At 44.0% G+C, this 24,570-nt stretch overlaps 1 protein-coding gene across 5 annotated transcripts in view; it reads right to left on the minus strand.

Moving 5' to 3' along the window:
• Positions 1–24,570, minus strand: part of COL16A1 (collagen type XVI alpha 1 chain) — a 133,125-nt gene that overhangs the window by 102,764 nt on the left and 5,791 nt on the right. For all 5 annotated transcript variants that reach the window (XM_079988016.1, XM_079988015.1, XM_079988013.1 and 2 more), the window contains exons 2-3: positions 22,739–22,872; positions 268–342 (exon numbers count right to left, since the gene is read on the minus strand). In XM_079988016.1, coding sequence (XP_079844142.1) covers positions 268–342; positions 22,739–22,826 — 163 coding nt within the window. In that variant the 5' untranslated portion in view covers positions 22,827–22,872. The remainder of the gene's footprint in view (positions 1–267; positions 343–22,738; positions 22,873–24,570) is intronic.

A 24,570-nucleotide genomic window follows, 5' to 3' on the forward strand; every position in this document is an offset into this window, starting at 1 on the left:
TGCCAGTCCTGCCTGTGACACTGCAAGAGATCCTCAGGCAGCTTCATGGACACTCCTTGGACTGCATGACTTTGTGGTTGTTTTGTTTTCTCTTTGCTGCCCCCCAGCTAAGTGGATCTTCCTGCCCGATTCTGCTGGGTCTCAGACCCATGGGTCCTGATTAGATAGATTTATCTCTGACCCCTTGCAAATTCCTAGGGAGGAAAGAGGTTGTGGCCAGAGGCCAGTGAGGAGAAGAATTTTTTGGGAGAGACAAAACAAACTTACCAGTTATGTTTACATATTGGTCACTAGTCTGGTCCAGCCGGAGACCTTCCTTTTGCATTTGTGGACATTTTTCGCCTGCAAAACAGTGCATTGAACATGGATTGAGTACAGTGGCACCTTAGTTTGAGGGAACAGCTTCATTTATGAACAACTTGGATGAAGAACGCTGCAAACCCGGAAGTAGGTGTTTTGGTTTGTGAACTTTGCCTTGGAATAAGAACATGTTTTGCTTCCTGTTGAGTGTGTTCCATTTGTAAATTGAACCCCCCGCTGCTATGGGAAAACACATCTTGGTTTAAGAATGCTTTGGTTTAAGAATGGACTTCCAGAATGGATTAAGTTCGTAAACCATGGTACCTCTGTAATACATTTGAAAGCTGCCCATATAACCTGCCATTAAAAATTAAGCTACAACTTGTTAGTCTGTTCTTTTGTTTTACAAAGGGAAGTGCGTCTGAGTAACAATTAGAAACAGAATTAGGGGGTGTTGCTATGAACTTTGGAACTGTTGAGAAATCTCCGTATTGGCTATGACGCTAAGTCCTGCCTTGCCAAGACCCCATGTGAGATCCTTCTACTCCAGTGTTGCACTTTATTTCGGAAACAAAGGCAATGAATAATAGTGTAGTATAAAGCAAATGACTCAGCCCTTTGATATGCATTTACCAGAAACCTTGTTTTCTCTTCATAGCAGTCCCACCCAACCGGCAGCAAGCCTGTGGCTGAAAGCTGGCTTGGGTACAACATATCCCCACAGAAATTAAGCAGACGCGTGCAAGACGCCATCACAACAAAGTGGCTATGAGGATGAGCAGGTAAGCCCACCATTCACATTTCATGGTAGCCTTGATTGCACTAGAGCCTTGCACAGACAAAAATCAAGGCACACGGATTGTGCAGATGGGGAACAGAATCAAGATGCAGACCTCTGGGCCAGTCCTACCATTAGGCAGGAGGCAGCTGCCTCAGGTGGCAGCTTCTGGGTAAGTGGGAAGGTGTTAGAGAACAGGGGGAGGTGTTAGAGATTGGGAGGTGTTGTAGAACAGGACAGTGTGACTATTGTCTGCCCCGCATCTCCTAAACTAGCCTGCTCTCTTCAGGTGTGGTGCAGGATGCTACCCATAGTGAAGTAATATTCAGGTACCAGTCTTCCTGGCTTCAAAACTTGGAATGGGGTGAGGAGGCACCGTCTTGCCCTCTGACCCACACAACAAAATGTCCTGAACATGCCTTGTGCAAGCATAGGTTGTGGCCAATGCTCGTCCTACTCAGAGTTAACCTGTTGAAATAAATAGGCCCATTAAGTTCAATGGGTCTACTCTGAGTAAAACTTAGTTGGAAACAACCCTTTCCCCTTGCAAAACAAGGGGCTCTTTCTGTTGATTAATGAAGGCTGAAATCTTAATAGAAAATCCCTTTTCTACTCAGAAGTCCCACTGGATTTAGTTGGGTTTATATTCAGGTAAAGGGACCCCTGACCATTAGGTCCAGTCGTGGACAACTCTGGGGTTGCAGCACTCATCTCGCTTTATTGGCCAAGGGAGCCTCTATACAGCTTCCGGTCATGTGGCCAGCATGACTAAGCCACTTCTGGCGAACCAGAGCAGCACACGGAAATGCTATTTACCTTCCTGCCGGAGCGGTACCTATTTATCTACTTGCACGTTGATGTGCTTTTGAACTGCTAGGTTGGCAGGAGCAGGGACTAAGCAATGGGAACTCACCCCGTTACGGGGATTCAAACCATCGACCTTCTGATCAGCAAGCCCTAGGCTCTGTGGTTTAACCCACAGCGCCACCCGTGTCCCATTATAGTCAGGTAAACGGGCCTAAATCTCATACAATTAGTCAACTGAGTTTGGATTGTTGTTGTTGTTTTTTTAAAAAGGAGAGTGACAATCAGTGCTTTTTTCCTAAATAAATGTTTAGGGGTACTCTCACTTTGACTCAAGAAAATCACCATTTTATAGTTCAAATCAGGAAAAAATAAATACAGTAAATGGACAAAAGTACAAAGATTTACAAAATGTTTCGCGGTATGTGTACCACTGCATCCCCGCCCCCCGAAAAAAGCACTGGTGACAATAACCCCTCATTTTAATCTCTCCATGAACAGGAATTAATGTGTATAAAATGTAGGTGATGCCATGCTCCACCCAGTTCCCCTTTCCCTCCTAACTATTTCTGCTGTGAAGCTTTCTCTGTCCCCAAAGATTATCTAGTTATTTGCACTACATAAAAAAAATACTCTAGATTTTATCAATGCGTTGCAATGTTGCTGAGATCTAAACAGCCACCAGAGTAAGCCATGGCTGGAAGCTCCACGCTGCATGCGCACAGATATCTTTCAGCTCCTTCAAGGTGCCTCTGGCAAAATGAGGGTTGATCCCTATCCAGTTTCCACATTAGATGACACCCGGGATGATGCATCTCTCTTGTGGATATTCTGAGACAGATAAGTAAAAGATGTGCACATTTTTTCCAAACCTTCCGCGTCATCCTTGCCGAGAGGCAAAGCATTTCTTCATCGCCTATGAATTCCACCCTTTGGCCAAGGAGCTCAAAGTGCCTCACAAGGAGTCATGTCATTTCACTCTCACAATGACCCAATGAGGTAGGTTAGGCTGAGAGCCAGACATTTCCTGAGGTTGCCCAGTACATTTCATGGCTCAATGGAGAATGAACTTGGTCTCAGTGAGCAAAGTCCTACAAGTTATCTATGACACATTGATGGTCTCTAACTGGAAAATAGGGAGATCCCACTAATGGGGAGTGCCCCAACCCAAGTGAAAATGGGTTACTCCAACTTTCTTTCTTTCTTTCTAAGAAGAGAAAAATTAAGTGTGAAGTAAGAGGGACCACAGAGCCTAGGGCTTGCCGATCAGAAGGTCGGCAGTTCGAATCCCCACAACAGGGTGAGCTCCTGTTGCTCTGTCCCAGCTCCTGCCCACCTAGCAGTTCGAAAGCACGTCAAGTGCAAGTAGCTAAATAGGTACCGCTCCGGTGGGAAGGTAAACAGCATTTCCGTGCACTGCTCTGGTTTGCCAGAAGTGGCTTAGTCATGCTGGCCACATGACCCGAAAGAAAAGCTGTCTGTGGACAAACACTGGCTCCCTCAGCCTATAGAGCGAGATGAGCATGCAACCCCAGAGTCATCCTAAAGGTCGGGGGTGCCCAGAATGCCAAATTAGCATTTAACATTTAGCATCTGTCATTGTAGTTCACTTACTGGATAGCTTAACACCAGCGATCCATGCTCTGGAAACCTCCAAGTTAGGCTACTGTAAATGTGTTACACAATAGGGCTGCCCTTGAAGGTGACCCCAACATTTCAGAATCTGGCTGAAAGTACTTTGCCTGGTGTAGGAAAGTGAAGCCATTTAACATCAGTTCTTCAATAAGTTCACCAGCTGTTTATCTGCTCCTGAGCCCAATTCAAGGGCTTACCTTTAAAGCCCTAAACTGCTCCAGTTTTGGAATACTCTCCCTAGAGGGATTCGCCTGGTATTGATCTCACAGTCCTCTCAGCGCCATGTTAAGACATCATTTGTCCAGGCATTTTAAAGAAGCTACATTCATCTTTGGTCCTCCTTTTTGTTCTTTAGCAGTTGTCTTTTAGCTTTTATTGTTTCGTGATGGGTTATGTTATGCTTTTATTGCATATTATTGTTGTTCTTATTCAACATCACTTTGGGATCTGCTTGGATGATGGACAATTTAGCCTCTTTTTTCTTCCTTCCTTCCTGTCTTTTCTTTTTTTAAGTTTAATGTATCTTACACAATTTTTTTTACAAGATTGAAACATAGTACAAGTACATTTCAGACTTAACCAGCTTTAGCAATATAAAATAAGATCATGTTAACAATAAGTCACAAAGAAAATGTTTAATATGACATTGAATCCATCCATGGTACATTACATTGTCCTTAACAATATATGTGGTCGAAAAAAAGGGGTTAAATATTCATTGGGAAAAATAAATACACACAGTGATATCTTGGTTTAAGAACAGCTTAGTTTATGAACAACTTGGATTAAGAATGCTGCAAACCCAGAAGTAGGTGTTTTGGCTTGTGAACTTTGCCTTGGAATAAGAATATGTTCCGCTTCCTGTTGAGTGTGTTCCATTTGTAAATTGAGTCCCCCACTGCTATGGGAAAGCACGCCTTGGCTTAAGAACACTTTGGTTTAAGAATGGACTTCTGGAACAGATTAAGAAGAGGATTAATTCCACCCAATTCTCCACTACTCCTTTTTCCATGATCTCTGCCAGGCCAGTCAGTTGGCACCTGCCCCAGGAGGGCAGGAGGTCTTAGCCTCAAATTGATGTGGTACTTTCTGCATTACTCTTACCTCTTCTTCCCTTGGCAGAAATATCTGTGTTTCTGATCCAATAAGGTTTTTTTTTAATCTTTGGTTTCCCACTCTAATAAAATACTATATGCTTTTTTAAACAATTTAACATTCTCTTCCTCTATTTCTTTTTGAAATCTGGAGATTGTATAACTAAATCTGGAGATTGTATAACTGGAGATTGTCTTCCTTAAAAAATTCATTTAATTGCCTATGGTGTAATCAACTTTGTAGATAGCCTTTCAGCTCATCATACTCTTTTTGTTTGAGTTTACCTTCTTCTGTTAACAACTCTTTATATGTCAACTTACTTCTTTGGTCGACTTAAGTGAAAATGCTTCAGTGGGTGACAGCCACCATGGTGTTTTCTGCTCTAACAGATCTTTATATTTTTCCCACATTCTTATTAATGACTTTCTTATTATATGGTTTGAAAAGCCTTTATGTTTTTTCCCTTTCCCATACCATAAATATGAGTGCCAGCCAAATCTATTGTTGTGTCCTTCTAGTTCTAACTCTTCTTCTTTTTCCAATTTTATCCAATCCTGTATCCAAACAAGACATGCTGCTTCAGAGACTTCCGGAGGCGGCGCGAACGGCAATGGTGGTCCTTCTCGCGCTGTGAGAAGGAAGCTCTCCAGAATCGGGTCGTCCGCTACGGCAAAGCGGAGACCCGTGCTGGAAAACCCCAGGCAGCAAGAGCCTGGGGACGTGGGACTCGGCGGGTGCCAAGAGCGACCCTGGAAACGTTGAAGAGACCCCGTAAGGAGCCTCGGATCGTGGAGGGGGTCGCGGCGCTGTGAGTCGATCGCTACTCTGGAGAGTGAAGCCGCGCAGCTGCTGTCGGTGAGCGCTGACCTTTCTTCCTTAAAATACTGGGAACCGAAAAGCAACAACCCGTGAGTAAGAAGGGATTTTTTACGATTGGGGTCTAAATTATTGGAAATTCTGCTGAAAGCGGAGAGACGTTAAAAGGAAGTCCGTCTTCCGCTGCTATTTAAACTTCAAAGCAAAAGAGCTGGAGGCGTGGAGCCATTGAAGAGGCTTTTAAGTTATTTTGATCTGAGCATTTTCTGAAGCTGTTTCTGGGCAAAGTAAGGATCTAATTTATTTATTTGACTTATTCTTTTAAGTGGACTGTGTCAATCTTCTTTTTTGGGAATTACAAAATCTTAACTGAGAAGCCCAGGCAATAGGGCTGCCTGAACAGTAGAACTGTCAGCTTTCAGACTTGGCTATTGTGTATTTGGATTTGCAACAATCTGAGCTTATTTGGACTTGTTACTTTGGACTTGCTATTTTGAAACACCAGTTGGCACTTGTCAGAAACAATGTTATGCTTTTAACACCAACTCTGCTAAACATTAGCTATTGAAGGTCTGTGGACATTAAATTGGACTTAATTGATTTTATTTGAATGGACTTCTTCCCTCAAAACATTCTAAGCTCCCTCTAGAGGAATTTGGATTTACAGCAGTGACACTATTTTACTTTCTCTTTCCTTTCCTCCTATTTGACTGTTTGCTCTTGGGCTGTTACATTCTCATGGGAACAACTCAGTTTGACCTTGGCTCCCAGATAAAATTGGAATGAGTGGCACAAGAAAAAGAGGAGCAAGAACTAGACAAACAACTTTAACCTCAGACTTACAGACACGTAGATCATCTGTACCTACTCTGCCGTCAGCGGGGGAAGAAGAAATTGTGTCTACTCTGCCGTTGGCAGGGGAAGAAGAAACTGAGCAGTTACAGTTGGAAGATATGGCCTCAGGAACAACTGCTTCAATTTTAGAGAAAATTTATGAAAAATTGGAGTCTCTGGATAAAAAAGTAGAATCTCTGGATAAGAAAGCGGATGAACAAACAGCTAAAATAGACCAAAATACAGCTAGTCTAAATAAAATAACTGGACAGGTGGCACAGAACGTACAAGCAATTGGGCAGTTAACTGAGGCCACTGTAGAGAATCGTAAATTGGCTGAGGCCACTAGCCAAAAGGTCGAAAATTTAGAACAAGAGGTAAAACCATTCTATAAACAAGTTGGAGAGCAACAGATGTATTTGTCTATGATAGAATTGCGGAATCGGGAAAACAATTTAAGGTTAAGGTCAATACCAGAAGTTGAAGAAGGAAACCTAGCTGAGTTCCTGACCAAAGAATTTTCCAAGTTCTGGCCTATCCAGGAAGAAAAGGACTTTAAAATTGTGTCGGCTTTCAGACTTGGAAAATTTGCAAAGAAGGATAAGCCCAGAGACTGTTTGATAACTTTGAGATCGAAGGAGGAAAGGGACAAGATATTGGGCCAACACTACGAAAAGTCATTGGACATTTTGGATAAAAGAGCTGAAATTTATAAAGACATCCCGAAACAACTGCTGGACCTTAGATCCGCCTATCTTGAATTGACCAGATTGTTAAGAAGCAACTCATTCATCTTTAGGTGGGAATTTCCTCAGGGATTATCCTTTACCTTCAGAGGGAAGAAAGTCAAAATTAAAACAATTGAAGACAGAGATAAATTCTTGACTGCCTACGGAGAGGACCTTCAGAAAGGAATTGAAACACCATTTGGGCCTGGAGCATCTGCTGTACTTCTACCCTTGGAACCTGGAGACTCAGAGAAAAAGATACCACCCCTAGAGAAATAACAGAATTGTTTAGGATGTCTCTGCAACTGTTGAGTTGGAATATTAATGGGTGCAATTCCCCGGAAAAAAGGAGGAAACTATTTCATATATTGAAAAAAGAACAATTGGACATTATTTGTTTGCAAGAAACACATGTGACTAGGCTCCACAGAAAAGTGCTAATAAATAAAAGATTAGGCCAAGAATTTATTTCTTCGGATCGAGTTAAGAAAAGAGGAGTTGTGATCTATGTAAAAGAGAGCCTGTCACCTAATTTTTTGTTCAAAGATGAGCAAGGAAGAATTTTGGCAATCGAGATACAATACCAAGGAGAGAAGTTTTTGATATTAGGAATTTACGCACCAAATGAGGGGAAATCGGAATTTTACAAGAAGTTGCATGAGAGCGTCCTGGACTATCTGGACTATGACAACATCATTATGATGGGAGATATGAACGGCGTGGTATCAACCAACATGGATAAGTCACATAATCAAAATGTTACAAAAGATGGCAGACTACCTAAGACCTTTTTTGAACTGACTGACAATATGGACTTGATTGACATCTGGAGGACAAAGAACCCCTTGGGAAGAGAAGGAACATTCTTTTCTGAAGCCCAACTGACATGGACGAGAATTGACCAAATATGGATATCTAGAGGTCTGGCACCTAAGACCAGAAAGGTGGAAATCTGCCCAAAGACCTGCTCCGACCATAATGCTGTAAAGATGGTTATGACACTACTACCAACCGGCTCCTTTAGATGGAAGATGAATGACAATTTGTTCAGAGATCAGGAGATAACCAAGAAGGCCCAAAAAGTCCTGAAGGATTATTTTGAGATAAATTTGAATACTACAGTGGAAAAAAGAATTATCTGGGACGCAAGTAAGGCTGTGATGAGGGGGTTTTTGATACAACAGAATGCTGTAAAGAAAAGGACACAAAATGAGGAAAAAGATAAGATTCTGAAGAAAATTAAAGAATTTGAGAAGAAGTTAAGATTAAATCCGAAGTCAAAGCCGATTCTGAGAGAAATTAAACTCTATCAAGCACAATATTCCAAATTGATAAATCAGGAAATAGAGTGGAAAGTTAAATTAATGAAACAAAGAACATTTGAATCGGCAAACAAATGTGGAAAACTGCTAGCATGGCAGTTGAAGAAGAGACAAAAATTAAATACTGTTACAAATTTAGAGGTTGAAGAAAGAAATATTCAGAACCCTGTGGATATCAGAAAATGCTTCCAGAGATATTTTAAAAAATTATATACTCAAGGGCCGCAAGATGAAATGGAGATAAAACAATTTTTGAAAAAAAATGGACTATCAAAATTATCACAGGAAAATAGAGTAATCCTGAACTCTAAAATAACACGACAAGAGATTGAACAAGCCATTCAGAACACGCAACTGGGCAAATCCCCAGGGCCAGATGGGCTCACCTCCAAGTACTATAAGACATTGAAAGACTATTTGATACAACCATTGTTGGAGGTTTGCAATGAAATTCTGGAGGGGAAGAAGGCGCCGGAATCGTGGAAAGAAGCGTTTATCACATTGATACCAAAATTGGAAACTGAAAAGACTCAACTTAAGAACTACCGCCCCATCTCTCTTTTAAACGTGGATTACAAAATATTTGCAGACATTTTAGCAAGTAGATTTAAAAAAGTTTTGAACCAAGTAATTCACAAGGACCAGGCAGGCTTTCTCCCAGGTAGACATTTGTTTGCTAATACAAGGAACATTATTGATATTTTGGAACTATTGCAAACAAATATCAACACAAAAGCAGTGTTAATTTTCATCGATGCGGAGAAGGCCTTTGATAATATTTCTTGGAAATTTATGAAGGAAAATTTGGAAGGGATGGGAGTGGGACGGGGTTTTGGAAATGGGATAGATGCAATTTATTCAGAACAAAAGGCTAAACTGATAGTAAACAATGTGATTACAGAAGAGTTCAAAATTGAAAAAGGAACACGACAAGGCTGCCCTATTTCCCCATTGTTATTTATTTCGGTCCTGGAGGTGCTCTTGAACATGATTAGAGGGGACCGGTTGGTTAAAGGGATTGAGGTCGGAGAGAAACAATATAAACTTAAAGCGTTTGCAGATGACCTAGTTTTGACTCTACAGGAGCCAGAATCTAGTACGAAGAAAGTACTACAATTGATTCAAGAGTTTGGTCGGGTAGCGGGATTCAAATTAAACAAGCAGAAAACTAAGGTGTTGGGAAAAAATTTGACAGTTACAGAGTCAGAACGGTTTCAGAAAGAGACAGAGTTAAATGTGGTCAAAAAAGTAAAATACCTAGGGGTGAACATAACAGCAAAAAATCTGAGTCTATTTAAAGATAATTATGAGAAATGTTGGGTTGAAATTAAGAGAGACTTAGAAACTTGGACAAGATTGAAACTTTCCTTGTTAGGCCGAATTGCTGCTGTAAAGATGAATGTATTGCCAAAAATGCTGTTTTTATTTCAAACATTGCAGATTGTGGACAAAACAGAGTGTTTCCGGAAGTGGCAGAGAGATATTTCCAAATTTGTCTGGCAGGGCAAAAAGCCCAGAATTAAGTTTAAGATATTAACTGATGCGAAAGAAAGAGGGGGCTTTGCCCTGCCAGACTTAAGGCTGTATTATGAATCAGCAGCTTTCTGCTGGTTAAAAGATTGGCTGCTTCTTGAGAATACTGATGTATTGGATTTGGAAGGTTTTGATAATGCGTTTGGTTGGCATGCATATTTATGGTATGACAAGGTTAAGATTAATAGGAATTTCAAGAACCATATCGTCAGAAAAGCATTGTTTAATGTCTGGACAAAATACAAAGACTTATTGGAAAACAAAACTCCAAGGTGGCTTTCACCATTGGAAGCTAAGGCCCGAAAAAGACTCAATATGGAGGCCAAATGGCCGAAATATTGGGAAATATTAGAAAAAGATGGAGACAACTGGAAATTGCAGAGTCAGGAGAAAATGAAAGACAAAGTGCGAGATTGGTTACATTATGCTCAGATTAAAGAAGTTTTTAAACTTGATAAAAAGCTAGGATTCCAGGTGGAAAAATCGAAGTTAGAAACGGAACTGTTAGAGCCTAAGACTAAGGTACTTTCAAGAATGTATAACTTGCTGTTAAAATGGAACACACAAGATGAAATGGTTAAATCGGCTATGATAAAGTGGGCACAGGACATTGGGTACAATATTATGTTTGAGGACTGGGTAAAATTGTGGACTACTGGGCTGAATTTCACTGCATGTAATGCTTTGAAAGAAAATGTAATGAAAATGATATACAGATGGTACATGACCCCAGTCAAACTTGCAAAAATATACCACTTGTCTGATAATAAGTGTTGGAAATGTAAGGAAAATGAAGGAACGTTCTTTCACCTTTGGGGGACTTGCCCTAAAGTGAAGGCTTTCTGGGAAATGATATATAATGAGCTGAAAAAGGTATTTAAGTATACCTTCCTTAAGAAACCAGAGGCCTTCTTTTTGGGTATTGTTGGCCAAGGGGTACTAAAGAAGGATCGAACATTTTTTATGTATGCAACAACAGCAGCAAGGATACTCGTTGCCAAGCATTGGAAAACTCAAGATCTACCCACACTGGAAGAATGGCAGATGCAACTGATGGACTATATGGAACTGGCCGAGATGACGGGCAGAATCCGAGACCTGGGAGAGGAGACGGTGGAAGAAGATTGGAGAAAATTTAAGATTTATTTGCAAAAGTATTGTAAATTGTATGAATGTTAAGCAGGATGTTTGATCATAAACAATTGGGCACCATGGAAACAAATGAAGTGAATTATGAAGATAAGTTAAATTTATGAAAAAACTAAATTTTTAGATAATTATTGGGTTAATCTTAATGCACTGAAGAGGAAATAAACATATCTAAAATTTAAGATATAACATTGTAAAAAGGGATTTTAAGGTGGGGATAAGGTGAGAAATTGCTGGTTTAATTTTTATAAATTTGGAACGTAGGAGCGGGAGATGTGAGGAAGTCCAAGGAGGATCAGAAAATATGTTATGACACATGACATTTCTGTATGTTTTATTTTGTTTGTTGTATTTAAAAAATCTTTAATAAAAATTATAAAAAAAAGACATGCTGCTTCAAAATACAATTTCAAATCTGGGAGAGAAAAGTCTCCTCTATCTCTTAAGTCTGTTAATATCTTATTAAATGTGTTCTAATATATTTTAACTATTGTCGTTAACTAGTCTGTCATTATCACTTTGTACTTTATGATGATGTTTTTTAAATGTTGTAAGCTGCCTTGAATCCTGATTTTGGAGGAAGACAGGATATAAATACATTTAATAATAAAATAAGGAAGAACACAGGACTTCTACGCAAAGCCCAGCTGGCTTATGGAACTCACTGCCACAGGATGTGTCCGTGGACATTGGCATTGTTTTAAAAGGGAAGCTCACAATTAGGCAAGCTTATGGTTAGACAGGTTATCTAAATGAAACTTCCTCAATCAGAGGCAGTGTACCTTTGAAGACATTACACCAATGAAAACAAGAGGGGGGGGGTACTGCTGCCTTTTCACCCTGAGATGGGGATGGGGAAAAAATTTGGTTCACTCCCTATTTTAATGTGAATCTACCCAATTCACATTTCTCAAAGCAATGTGTAAACCACAAATCTGCACCACACCCATTTTGCAATGCAGTGCTGCAAGCCCCCTCCATGTGTCTATTAGAGCATAGAACTATGTAAAAACTAGGAACAATGCACACTAAAAAGCTGATGAATCCTAGTGGTGCAGAAATGTGGCAAACTGACTTCAGGACTGGAAAAAGTAGAAATAGAGAGAAACTGAAATTTGACAGATTCACCCTTCTTTCAACGCATCTGGTTGACTTTTCTTGGAATTAGGGTTAGGATGCTGAAATTAGGATGAGCTCTCTTTAATGTTCTTTGGTGTCATACCAGAGAGCTGCAGAGTCAGAAACTGACTCCTCCCTGATGAATGATCTCGGAACTGCGGCATTCCCTGGAGTGTTGGCTTGAGCTGCATCATCACAGCCAGTGTGCAGCTGTGGCCACGGTTCACTGCAGCGTGTGTCTATAAAGAGACATCACAGCTCCTGAAAAACTGCTCCTGAGGGCACTTCTGAGGTCCAGGCTACAACATCTGCTTAACATCTTCCTGCTAGGACTATTTAAACAACAACAACGGGAAGGGGAAGTCAATGTGCTAGCGTGGGCCATAGGATGCCCTTGGGAGATCATTTGGGGCACTTTCTGTGCAGCAAAAGGAGAGCGCAGAACGTTCTAGATAAAGAGCCATCATCACAACCATTTGGCCTTCAGCAAAAATCCACAGTGACTTTGAGAGGGAAGCTGTTAGCTGCCACCCAAACACCTCCAGGCAAAAGGCAAGGGAGAAATGGTTCAAATCAATACAAAGCAATGTGACAGAAAGAGTGAATAAAAACTTTTAAACTGTCTCAAGATGGAGTGTTTGGTGGTGGGATTCCCCACATCTACAAGTTGTCTCCAGATTTTGTCAGAAGTGAGATTCAAAGAAGTTATTCATGTTCTGACGCAACGTCTGAGGAATTTCCAAGGAAGTCAACAGAGTTTCAATAATATGAACGAGGCTTGAAAGAAGAGCCGGGAAGGGGAGCTACATCTGGCCACAGCTGGCGAGGGGTGGAAGGGTCAAGTTTGCATACTAACTTGAAACAGCAACAGGCAAAATCTTCTGGCCATTGCAGGTAGATAGTTCTCCATGATGCATTTCTCCAAAATGACTGCTTTGAATTTTTCACTGTCCATGGAGGAGCCAAACAACTGTTATGCAGTGTAGATAACATGCTCTGTGATATTTACAGGGACCCTCTGATGCCAAAAGTGGTATTGTCAGGTGTTCAACAAGGCCCAGTGTTGACCACCAAACTTCCCTGACTCTAATAGCTGTCCTTCTGGCCCCAAGGAAGAGCACCAATGAGCAAAGTGAGTGAGGAACAGGTGAGCACAGACAGGCAGAACACACAGGATAATAATAGTACATTTTTCTATGGCATCTTAAGTAACTTGACCAAGATCACAATGGGTAATCTGTAGCAGAGCTAGAAAACTGAAGGTGCCTTTCCCAATTGCCTTGCTTGTTCCTAGCTACTGGTTATGCTTGCATGTAAAACATAAACACATAGTTTGTTTTAGCCATAGTTTGTTCAACAAAACATGAGTCATCTGACAGAAGACAAAATGAGCCACAGCTGGAATATCCAAAGCTTGCTTTTCGCCCACTTGCTATTGCCTCTGTGGCTTAGTGAGCAGGTGGGGTGGGTCAGGGACAAACAAACCATGGTTAAGCCAGGCTGTTGAGTTTGTACATAATGCTAAACCATAGTTAGAACAAGCCACACTTTATAAGCCAAGAACAAATTGTGGCTTCACATCATGGCATTATGTTGACTTATTTGATTCAGGCAATTGATAGCTTCAACCAGATTCTCCATTCAGGGTACATTTTCTTAAAATAAATAAACAATATAAATGCCATCATAAAACCATAGTAAGGCAGAATGAAATCAAGAACACCCACCTACCCACAATTTCCCCAAAGCTTGCCTTTTGCAAGGGAGATCTTAACTCCCTCTTTAAATTTCAAGGGGCATTTTCTTTCCTGCTCTCCAGAGTTACACCCCCACATAATCTATAGGCACTGAGCCCTTCTTTTTTTGCCAATGGTGGCAGCTGCCATGATAACTCAAAACAGGAGAAGAGGAAAACGATCAAGAACAAGCGGGGCAGTGAGCGTACGAGAGGAGTCTGCTATTTACCGCGTGCTTAGCCAATTCCTGGGAAAAACAAGCTCATAAGTCAGGAAGACGGAATGTTTCTGTTTAATGCATCACAGACGAATGAAAGGAGAGCATGTGAAAGTTGGAGGGAACGCGGATGAACTCTGGATATCATCAGGGCAAGCAGGTAAGGGAGAGGCTGCATTGCTAGCCAGTGGGGGACCCAAATTCTGCCCCTGCCAGAGACAGGCAGTATTTTTGAGGCAGCACAGCGTTAACCTGAAGAACTTAATTGCCTCAATATATTATGCTCACTACCAGAGTATGTGAGCATTGGACAAATAGATAGAGCAGAAATGAGCCCATCCAAGTAGGAAGCTATGATACAGGGCAACAGTTCTATCCATGGGGTTCTCTTAGGTCATTCTGCTTGCTCATGAACCGTATCCTGCTCTATTGTATTCTTTTTGGGCCTGAAATACTGTACAGGAAAAGAGCCAGCCCTGTCATTAGGCAACTGGTTGGACGTGACATGAAAGGGTAGCCAATGGTTGGTAACTTAGTGTGTTGCTATTATTGCGCTTTGACAGCCGGGGTGGGGAGGGGAGAGGCACACATGACTGGCATTATCTGACTCGGGAGTAGACTACCTTGGTGGGGGTGGGGGCACAATTTGATGCTCCACCCCAGGAAGCAAAATGTCTGGGCCTGGGCCTGGCAGCAAAGTATCTTCAGCTCCAAAAATAGAACCAATAAGCAACTGGAGATGTATCTCCAGGCTTTGTCCTATTTGTGACACAGAACATCCATTTATAAGGCCCCATTTGGTTGGAAATGGTTTCTATAGCCACCGCTGAACCTAAGCCCGGAAATGTCACCTCAGGCACTTGGCAGAGTGAAGCAAATCTTTAAAAGGGGTGCAGCCTTCAGTGCAAGAGAGGCAATGGAAGAGACAGAATAAATAAGGGCCTCAGCAGAGCAGAAATGGAGCCCAGGTTCAGCTGCCAGCAACTCCAGTTACAAGGATCTCACATAGCAGCGCTGGGGAAAGACCTTTCTCAGCCTGGAATGCTGGAAATAAATGCCAAGGTGCAAATTTACATCAAGGCCACACTTGGGATTCTGTGTACAGTTGAGATCACCTCACCTCAAAAAGGAGATTGGAAAAAGACCAATAAAATAAAATAGGCATCACATAGTTAAATTATGGAACTTGCCCCCACAGGAGGCAGTGGTGGCCACTGGAATGGCTTTAAAAGAGGACTGGGCAAATTCATGGAGGAGGACAGGGCTATCAATGACTATTGATAGCCCTGATGGCTCTGCTCTGCCTCCACAGCTGGAGGCAGCAATCTTTCTCAATAAGAGTTACTGGAAGCCACAGGAGGGGCTCAAATCCTGCTTGTGGGTTTCCCACTGGCATCTGGTTGGCTACTGGGCAAGATGGGCCACTAGCCTGATCCAGCAAGCTTTTTGTATGTTTATAATCAAAACAAGGACAACTTCCCTCTAAGGAAAGGCTACAACATTTGGGTCTTTTTTTAAGAAAAAAGACTGACTAAAAGGAGACTAAAAGGTGCATACACATGGGGTGAAGAAAGGATAGGGAAAATCCCTCCCACTCCCCCCCCCTCTCTCTCTCTTTCATAATACTGTCATACCTCTTGCTACATTCAGTTCAGGTTATGTCTTTTCAGGTTGCATCTTGCGGTGACCCGGAAGTAATGGAACAGGTTACTTCCAGGTTTTGCCACTCGTGCATGCACAGACGCTCAGAATGACATCAAGTGTATGCGCAGAAGCGGCGAATCACAACCCGCACATGCACAGACGCGGGTTGCGTTCTGCTCATGATGTGAACGGGGCTCCAGAACGGATCCCGTTCGCAACCAGAGGTATCACTGTACAGTGGTACCTCAGGTTAAGTACTTAATTCATTCTGGAGGTCCGTTCTTAACCTGAAACTGTTCTTAACCTGAAGCACCACTTTAGCTAATGGGGCCTCCTGCTGCCGCCGTGCCGCCGGAGCGCGATTTCTGTTCTCATCCTGAAGCAAAGTTCTTAACCTGAAGCACTATTTCTGGGTTAGTGGAGTCTGCAACCTGAAGCGTATGTAACCTGAAGCATATGTAAGCTGAGGTACCACTGTACTAGAACCAGAGGCCACACAATGAAGCTGAATGCTGGGAGATTCAGGAGAGATAAAAGGAAAGACTTCTTCACATAGCACAGAGTTAAACTATGGAATATTCTGCCACACTATGTAGTGATGGCCAGCGGCCACCAACTTGGATGGCTCTACAAGACAAATTCATGGAGGTTTAGGCTATCAATGGCCATTAACTATGATGGCTAGGCCCGGCCTCCGTCACCAGAGGCAGTAATGCTTCTGAATGCCTGTTGCTGGGGACAACGAGGAGGAACATGCTGCTCTCCTCAGGCCTGGCTTGCAAAAATCCCTCAAGCATCTGGTTGGCCATTGGGAAAGCAAGATGCTGAATGAGATAGGCCTTTGGTCCGCTCCAGCAGGGCTCTTTTCATATTATGATAATAGCCACTGCCAGGCAGGAATAGACAATATTGTGCAGGAAAGGCCAGCGATCCAGCTCAAATTCATAGCTTCAATTGGGGAAAGGGGTCGGGCTGGGAGAGAGGAGAGAGGGACTGCCAACTAGATTAAAACATTCTGCAATAAATGAAAACAAAAAACTCTGTTGTCTGGAGCCACCATGGAAGACGTTACATTCCCCACCCCCTCCTTTATCCAGCAGAGGAAAGCAACTCACCCCCCCCCCCGCCCCGCCCCAAGACTTGAAACAAAGCTAGCGGGAGCCACAGATGTGCTTGGAATAAGTGCATCTGCCACTGAAAAAAGACAGATGCATAAATGAAGCACTCTGTGCCCAAGGAACCAGAACAGATTGCCTCCGATTGCAGCAGGCTCTGTGTTTGGAGTCTCAAAGGGCCTTGCGGGGTTATTCCTACGCTATCGCTGCTCTCCTCTTCTCGTTTGACCCTGCAGGAGCTGCATACATGCCAATGAATTGGTTCTGCCTGCCATTGGCTTTGGCTCCATCTACTGCTTGTCTCCCTGCTTACCACTCTGCCAGTATGTTTGGGCACCAGTTCTCCCTGCCCTCCACTTACATTCCCTCCAACATTCATCAGATGGAAATAAGGACATTTTTCATTCCCTTCCCCCACTGACCCCCATTTCTCTCCCCCATGCTGCACAGCATTTCCTATTGGAAGAAGGGCAGTTGCCACCACTGCTACACCAGCAGACATGCCCACCATCCTGAGAAAACCCTTTAATCCTGATTTCATTTCATTTCATTGTATTTTATTCTTTGGTAGATTTACAAAAAAAAACACCCACCCACCAATACAGTGGAACCTCGAGTTGCAGACGTAATCCATCCTGGAGGCACGTCCGCAGCTCGAAGCATTTGCATCCAGAAGCACTGCGCCGGCACAATTTAGCGCTTCTGCGCATGCACGAAGCATGATTTAGCACTTCTGCGCATGTGCGAGCAGCGAAATGTGGAAGTAACAGTTCCGGTGCTTCCAGGTTGCTGAGGGATGCAACTTGAAAATACGTAACCTGAAGCAGATGCAACATGAGGTATGACTGTAAATAAATTTTAGAAATGGGCAAGATTAGACACAGATGCATAAAACCTTTTTTAAAAATAAAAATAAAAATCAAGACTTCTTGCGCTCTGCTCCGTTCCCCCTTTCATCCTGCCCAGAGTGGCCTTGCAGGGCTGGGCCTCTCCAACAACTGAAGCCTCTCCACCTCCTCTCCCACTGTCCAGTGCTGCTACAACCTGCCCAAGGGAGGAGTCTGGCAGGCAGAGGCAATGGGATGCCTCCTTGCAGCCATGGCTGCTACTGCCACTGAGGACAAGTGCTGGCTTATGACCTTCTCCCTGAGTTCAGTGCTGGCGGGGGAAATTGGGACATTCTGGGATCAAATCAGAAGCCACAATGGCTTTTGTAATTCTGGGACTGTCCCTGGAAAATATGGACTCTTGGAGGGTTATGCACTGAGTGTTGGAATTTTAGTGGGAATTTTAGACTATATGCTCCTTGGGGACTGAGGATTGTCAGTTTTACTTATGGTACAAAGTGCCGTGTGTATTACCAGCACTGTAAATAAGACCAGTGGACTGGAAGGAGGTAGGGGTATCTGCTCACTGAGTACCAGACACATTTTAAAATTATGAGGGAGCAGCAGCGTAGCATGGGTTGTCAGCACCCGGGGCAAGGCAAGTAATTTGCGCCCCCTAACCCATGGATTTGTGCCCCCTAACCCGTGGATTTGCGCCCCCTAACCATAACCCCCAGATGTTGCACCCAGTGTGGCCAGCCCCCCTTCACCCCCCACGCTACGCCACTGTGAGGGAGGGAGCAGGGAGCTGTGAAGGAAAAGGTGACTCATGTTTGATCTGTCAAATCCTCTCAGCAGTCCTTCAGCTCAAGATATCTTGCAGGCAGTTTTTGTGCATAAGACTGTCAGGGAGTAATTGAACCATCCTTTAATCCAACAATAGTTTTTCGGCAATGCATCGTGTGTTAATTCCACGCCCATCAGTGTTTGCACAACAGACACCCCCCCCCCCCCAGTTGAGATTTAGCTGGCCTGCAACCAAAGATTCTGTTCTTTTTAAACAATCTATATGTAAAAGTTGCCCTCCAGCTCCTGCTCATTTGTACCTCTCCCTCCTGCCAATTCTCCCTTTATCTCTCCCTGCTTTCCTTTTCTTTCTTACATTCCTCTGAGCCACTCCCTCTTCCAACTCCGGGGAAAGTCTATATAGCTCAGTGGCAAAGCAAGTGCTGTGCATGTAGGAGGCTCCTGGTTTTGGAGACAAAATACTGTATCCCCGAAGACCAGTTGCTGGAAAATGCAAGAGAGTGCTGATGTTGCACTCAGGTCATAGTATAATAGAATAGTAGAGTTTAAAAACATCCCATGAAGGACATTCCACCACCCAGGGGTGAATCTAGGCTTTCTTTCACCCAGGTCAAAGACTCAGTTCAGTACCCCCACATGAGAGTTTGCACACACCCCTCAACACATTTGTTGAGCATAAGATGTTCCCATACAGGGCATTTCTTACTGGATCTATTATAGTGGAGCAGCCTCCAGAGCACTTAATGCACACTTGTTCCATCAATGACCTGCTGCAGAATAAACTCACAAAAGGCATCTCCGGTCTGGAGGGGTCCAGAGTGGGGTAGAAATCTTGCCACCGTTTCCCTTGTATGTCAGAGAGAGAAAGAATCTACACTTTTGAAACATAGGAAGCTCCCAATACCTGGCTAGATTGTTTGTGCTTTTTGCCCATTACTGCCTACAATTATTTGTCTTTTACATCACCTGCTACCAAATCATTTTATTTCTTTTTTTAAAAAACCAACAACCCCAGAGATCCTAGCATTTGGACACAGTACTGCGTGGCGCTGTGGCTTAAACCACAGAGCCTAGGGCTTGCTGATCAGAAGGTCGGCAGTTCGAATCCCTGCGATGGGGTGAGCTCCTGTTGTTCAGTCCCTGCTCCTGCCAACCTAGCAGTTCGAAAGCACGTCAAACTGCAAGTGGATAAATAGGTACCGCTCCAGCGGGAAGGTAAACGGTGTTTCTGTTTGCTGCTCTGGTTCGCCAGAAGCGGCTTAGTCATGCTGGCCACATGACTCGCAAGCTGTCTGCGGACAAACGCCGGCTCACTTGGCCTATAAAGCGAGATGAGCGCACAACCCCAGAGTCGTCCACAACTGGACCTAATGGTCAGGGGTCCCTTTACCTTTATCTTTTACCTTCTGCATGCAAAGTATTATCCTCTGACACTAGCGAGTTGGAGTCCCTTCTCCATCAAGCTATCATTCCCTTCTTTAATATTTACCTATATTTGGGGTTTCTACATTTTCCCACTGCAAAGAAGCCAACTTTGTGGCAAACATACACTTTTGGCCCCCAAGCAGAAGCAGAGTGCCTTCCTCCCCCACCATCACCCATCGCTCCACATTGCTAAAGCTGGCCTTTCCCTGGCTAGATATAGCAGCTCCCCAGGAATGGAGACCGAATTGGGGGTCTGAACTGAACGGACAGATATGCACATCCAGTTATGATAACCCAGGCGGGGTGCTGGAGTCCGTCTCATATTGCTGCATGGACAGCCCACGAAAGTCTCAAGAGGCCGCCTGCAGCAAAATGCCAGGAGCAATGAAGGCAGCTATCAGTCACAGCAAATTGTTGCTGAACATGCACCTTGGAGCACTTCTATCCGTCAGTCGGAGATGCCAGCAGATTAATTCAGCAACGAGCCGAGGTTTATCTTGCCTTTCACAGCTGAATTTTGCCCTCCAGAGTCCCGCACGATTGCAGAGGTGGTGCAGAAATCACAGTGTTTTCGGGCTGGGATTGATCCAGAGGTCACTGCAAGGACCTTCACACCTGGGGACAAGATTGCCTCTCAGATGTTTGTGGCAGGCAGCACCAGGCTTGCGAGCAGTAGAAAACACACACAAGGCCCTGCAATTCCTCTTGCTGGAGGCTGACACATGCACCAGTTTTACAGGATGGTCAGCAGTGTGCACAAGTGCAGTAGCAACTGTGAAGCTGAAGTTAGCCAGTGGTGACAAAGAGGCCCTTTCCACATGCTCAGGAGCATTTTCCCTTTGTTTATTATTTTACATATTGTCACACACCACCCCAGTCTCTGAGTGGTGCAAGATTCCAGGGGTACCAGGTGTGCTTACCAGGATCTGTGTCCCCTTTTGGACAATGGGGCACAACAGAGTCTGTGGTGTCTTTATGATATATGGTTTATTTGAATATATATACAACCTGTGCCTAATTAAGGCATCCCATCCCATGTGGGGCCAGCCTCTTACAGAGGCAGTAGCATCCTTGCCCTGCAGCTTGCCTTTTCCTGAGAACAGTCACATCCCACCTGCTCTAACCTTGCTAACCTAAGCCCTAGTAATCTGTAACACAGAGAGAGGCCCCACTCATCTGTATTCCCACACCTAGTTCTATGATGCTTTTGCAGTGCTTACACCCCCAGACTCTCACCTCAAAGGCTGACTCCATTGCCTTTGAACCCATGTTGATTTCACAGGATTAAGAATGTTGGACACACAATCCAGCACACTGGGTCTGACTTAATGAGCCTTCACACATGCTAATTAAAGGATTAACAGAATATCACACAGCTTAAATACACACCCAGAAATTGGACTATATGACCCTTGAGATTCCTTCCAACTCTATGATTCAATTATTCTACCTTAAATACACATGAATCTGGCTATCATCTCTAAGGAAATTAGCTTTGACACCCCCAAACCTTAATTGAATTCTAGCACCTATCAATCTATAACATTATCAGGGGGAGCAGCCTGATGTTTTGCATATTCTTCCTCTGCCTCACTTTCCTCTCTTTCTTCTGTTGATTCCCTGGTGCTGAATTTTAAAGTGTAAGCTCTTTGAAGCAGGGGCTTGATTCCATATGCGATAATGGGGTGGATAACCAAGTTGTTGCCCCAAGGCCACCTTCATCCTTGACACCAAACCATTGTATTGTTGCTCACACCTCAATCTCCAGGCAGCAAGAGATTTCAGGGGTTCCTGTGCTTGCCCCAGGGTTCCATTTCCTTGGAATGAAAAGTCAATGGAGACTGTAGTGTCTTTAGGATATATGGTTTCATTTACACGTATATACAACCTGACCATAGGCTGGAGGGGATCTCAGCAGCAACACCCCAACAGATCTTGCTTCCCCATTAGGGTTACAGGGAAGCCCCAAGCTCTTGGGACCAGCACCAAGGAAGACAAGCCTCAGTCTTGACAGTCTTGACACTTCCAGCATCAGCCAAAACTCACATACAAATCTCTGGCCATTGTACTGCTGCTACCTTACAAGGTGATGTCTCTTCCAACTAGGTGAGGTGAGGGGGTGTTACTCTCATTTGTCTCTATGGCAACCTCTTTGGACTAGTAAATGGCAGCACTTAACAGGCCAGCTGAGACCATAACCTTAACAAAAGTTAACCAGGTTTCCTCTTGTAGATTGTAACCTCACAGTCACATGATCATAGGTTGGAAGGGACTCATGGGCATCATCCAGACTGACACCACCCCCTACATATAACAGTATGTTAAGAAAATTAAGGGGGAAAGGCAGCCCTAAAAGACATTGCCACCTCACACAGTGTTGCGTGAATTAGCCACAGTAATCATCAAAACGATTTGGATCCCATCTTTCATTGGTGTCATAGTTTTGGAACCTTTCTTTAGTGCCAAAAGGATTTGCATATATTCAACACTGAAACTTGAATTAATTAATGCTGAGAACTGCTGCAACTCTTTCAGTTGGATGTTTTTCAGTTTGCTTTGCTGGCACTTTAATTAACGGTAGGGCTCAGCTTTAGTTCATTAAAAGTTACACATTATTTCCAGTAGAATCCTGACTTCACTTACTGTAAGATGTGAAAAAGGAAAGCGTGTACAAAGCCAAACTGCCTCCGCAAAGGGTGCAGACACCTGAAACCCAACATTCATTCCACACACCAGGAGCCTGGATCCATTTCTGTGGATTTCTCTGACGTGTATCGCACAACACAATCTTAGTGATCCATCTACATCCCATCAAGGAACTGGCCGTCTGTGTCGGCCATGATGGTTCTCTTACCTTCCTGAGGAGCAAGCAATTTCCCTCCTCTGCTGGTGCCAAAGACGATGCCAAACAAGCACAAGATGGAAAAAGGGGTTCCCCACATGGTGGGTCTTTGGTAGCCCAGGCAGGCACTGCTGGGAATGCTGCACCTAGAAGAGAGAGGGAGCAGATGTCAGCAAGGGCCCCTTGAGAAAAGAGAAGGGTCACCATGTCTTTGCCATTTCATTGGAACAACAAAGGGCCCACCTTCTATCTCAGCAGCTTCTCCCTGCTTCTCCCCTTCCCAACCCAGTGGGAATATTAGCTACTAAAAGGGAGATAAGATAAGCAGACTATGGTTCTCTCCAGGTTTTTCTGTCTGCTTCAGGAAGAGCATCAGAATTCAACACTCAGAGCCTGGCTATTTAACACTACTTTCCAAGTGATGACTGTACCACATAGTCAGGCTCTAAGTCAGGGTAGCCAACATAATGCCCTCCAGATGTTCTTAGATTCCAACTCCCAGCACTCCCATTTGGAGGGCACCAGGTTGGCTGCTTCTTACCCTAAGTGGTGCTAAATTAAAGGTAAAGGTACCCCTGCCCGTACGGGCCAGTCTTGACAGACTCTGGGGTTGTGCGCCCATCTCACTTAAGAGGCCAGGGGCCAGCGCTGTCCGGAGACACTTCCGGGTCACGTGGCCAGCGTGACATCGCTGCTCCGGCCAGAGCCAGAGCCGCACACGGAAACGCCGTTTACCTTCCCGCTGGTAAGCGGTCCCTATTTATCTACTTGCACCCGGGGGTGCTTTCGAACTGCTAGGTTGGCAGGCGCTGGGACCGAGCAGCGGGAGCGCACCCCGCCGCAGGGATTCGAACCGCCGACCTTTCGATCGGCAAGTCCTAGGCGCTGAGGCTTTAACCCACAGCGCCACCTGCGTCCCTGGTGCTAAATTAGGGGTGCACAATTGCTCTGTACAACCTCAAGGCATGCCACCCATCCTTTCAAAGCCCTTTAAGGTGGTTGCAAAATTTCAGTATTGTTTTGCCCAAATTTGCATCAAAATGTCATTTTCAGCAATATCCACTGGCTGCAGCGATAAGCCTGTGGTGGTTGTGTGGCGGAGAGTGTGTGCGTGTAATGAGTAGAGCCCAGATTAGCTGCTACATCTGGAAAGCTGCTTTCAGGGAATCGTGGTTTAGCATTGCACAGCTTCTGTGGACTCCTTGATGTGAAGCAATTATGGGAGCCTTCTGGTGCTAAGGGATGAGCTGACAGGATATTTTGTAGAATTGTTTGTAGTTCAAATTAGTGTCTCCTCTTTTCTTCTTTTTTATTTGCTCTCAGTGGAAACCCTGCTTACAATCCCAGCCTCTGGAATGATGAGTCTTCTGGAAGAAGGTCCATTATGACAGGGGAGAGCCGAGTAAAGGAAGACCAAGTGTCCCCGACTCATTTTTGGCTGACTTTCCCCAGGCCCAGTTTTGCTCCTGGCCTGTACCTTGGGTGAAACTTCACACACAAGAAGAAACTGGTGTGTGCAGAGGGGAGTTGTTTGTTCCAAGAGGGGCGTGATGTGTGCCAGTGTCCAGAAAACAGGATAGAAATATTTTTGGGGTGTGTCGGGATGGTTAGCAGGGCTGCGACTGAACTTTGGAGGACTGATTTTGCCAGCTCAGGAAAGAACCTGCTGTAAACTCCGTTATTATTCCAGTAACTAATCGTGGCACATGAGGAATGGTGTTGGAGAGGCAGGGGTTCCTTGTTTGCAACAATGTTCCTACTTGCTGAGCTGGGGTGGGGTGAACATGGGGAGCACAAGGTTTGTAGCCATGGCATCAACAACCAAAAACTATCCTGACCCTGCT

This window comes from Podarcis cretensis (assembly GCF_951804945.1).
Source record: "Podarcis cretensis genome assembly, chromosome: 8".
Classification (NCBI taxonomy): domain Eukaryota; kingdom Metazoa; phylum Chordata; class Lepidosauria; order Squamata; family Lacertidae; genus Podarcis; species Podarcis cretensis.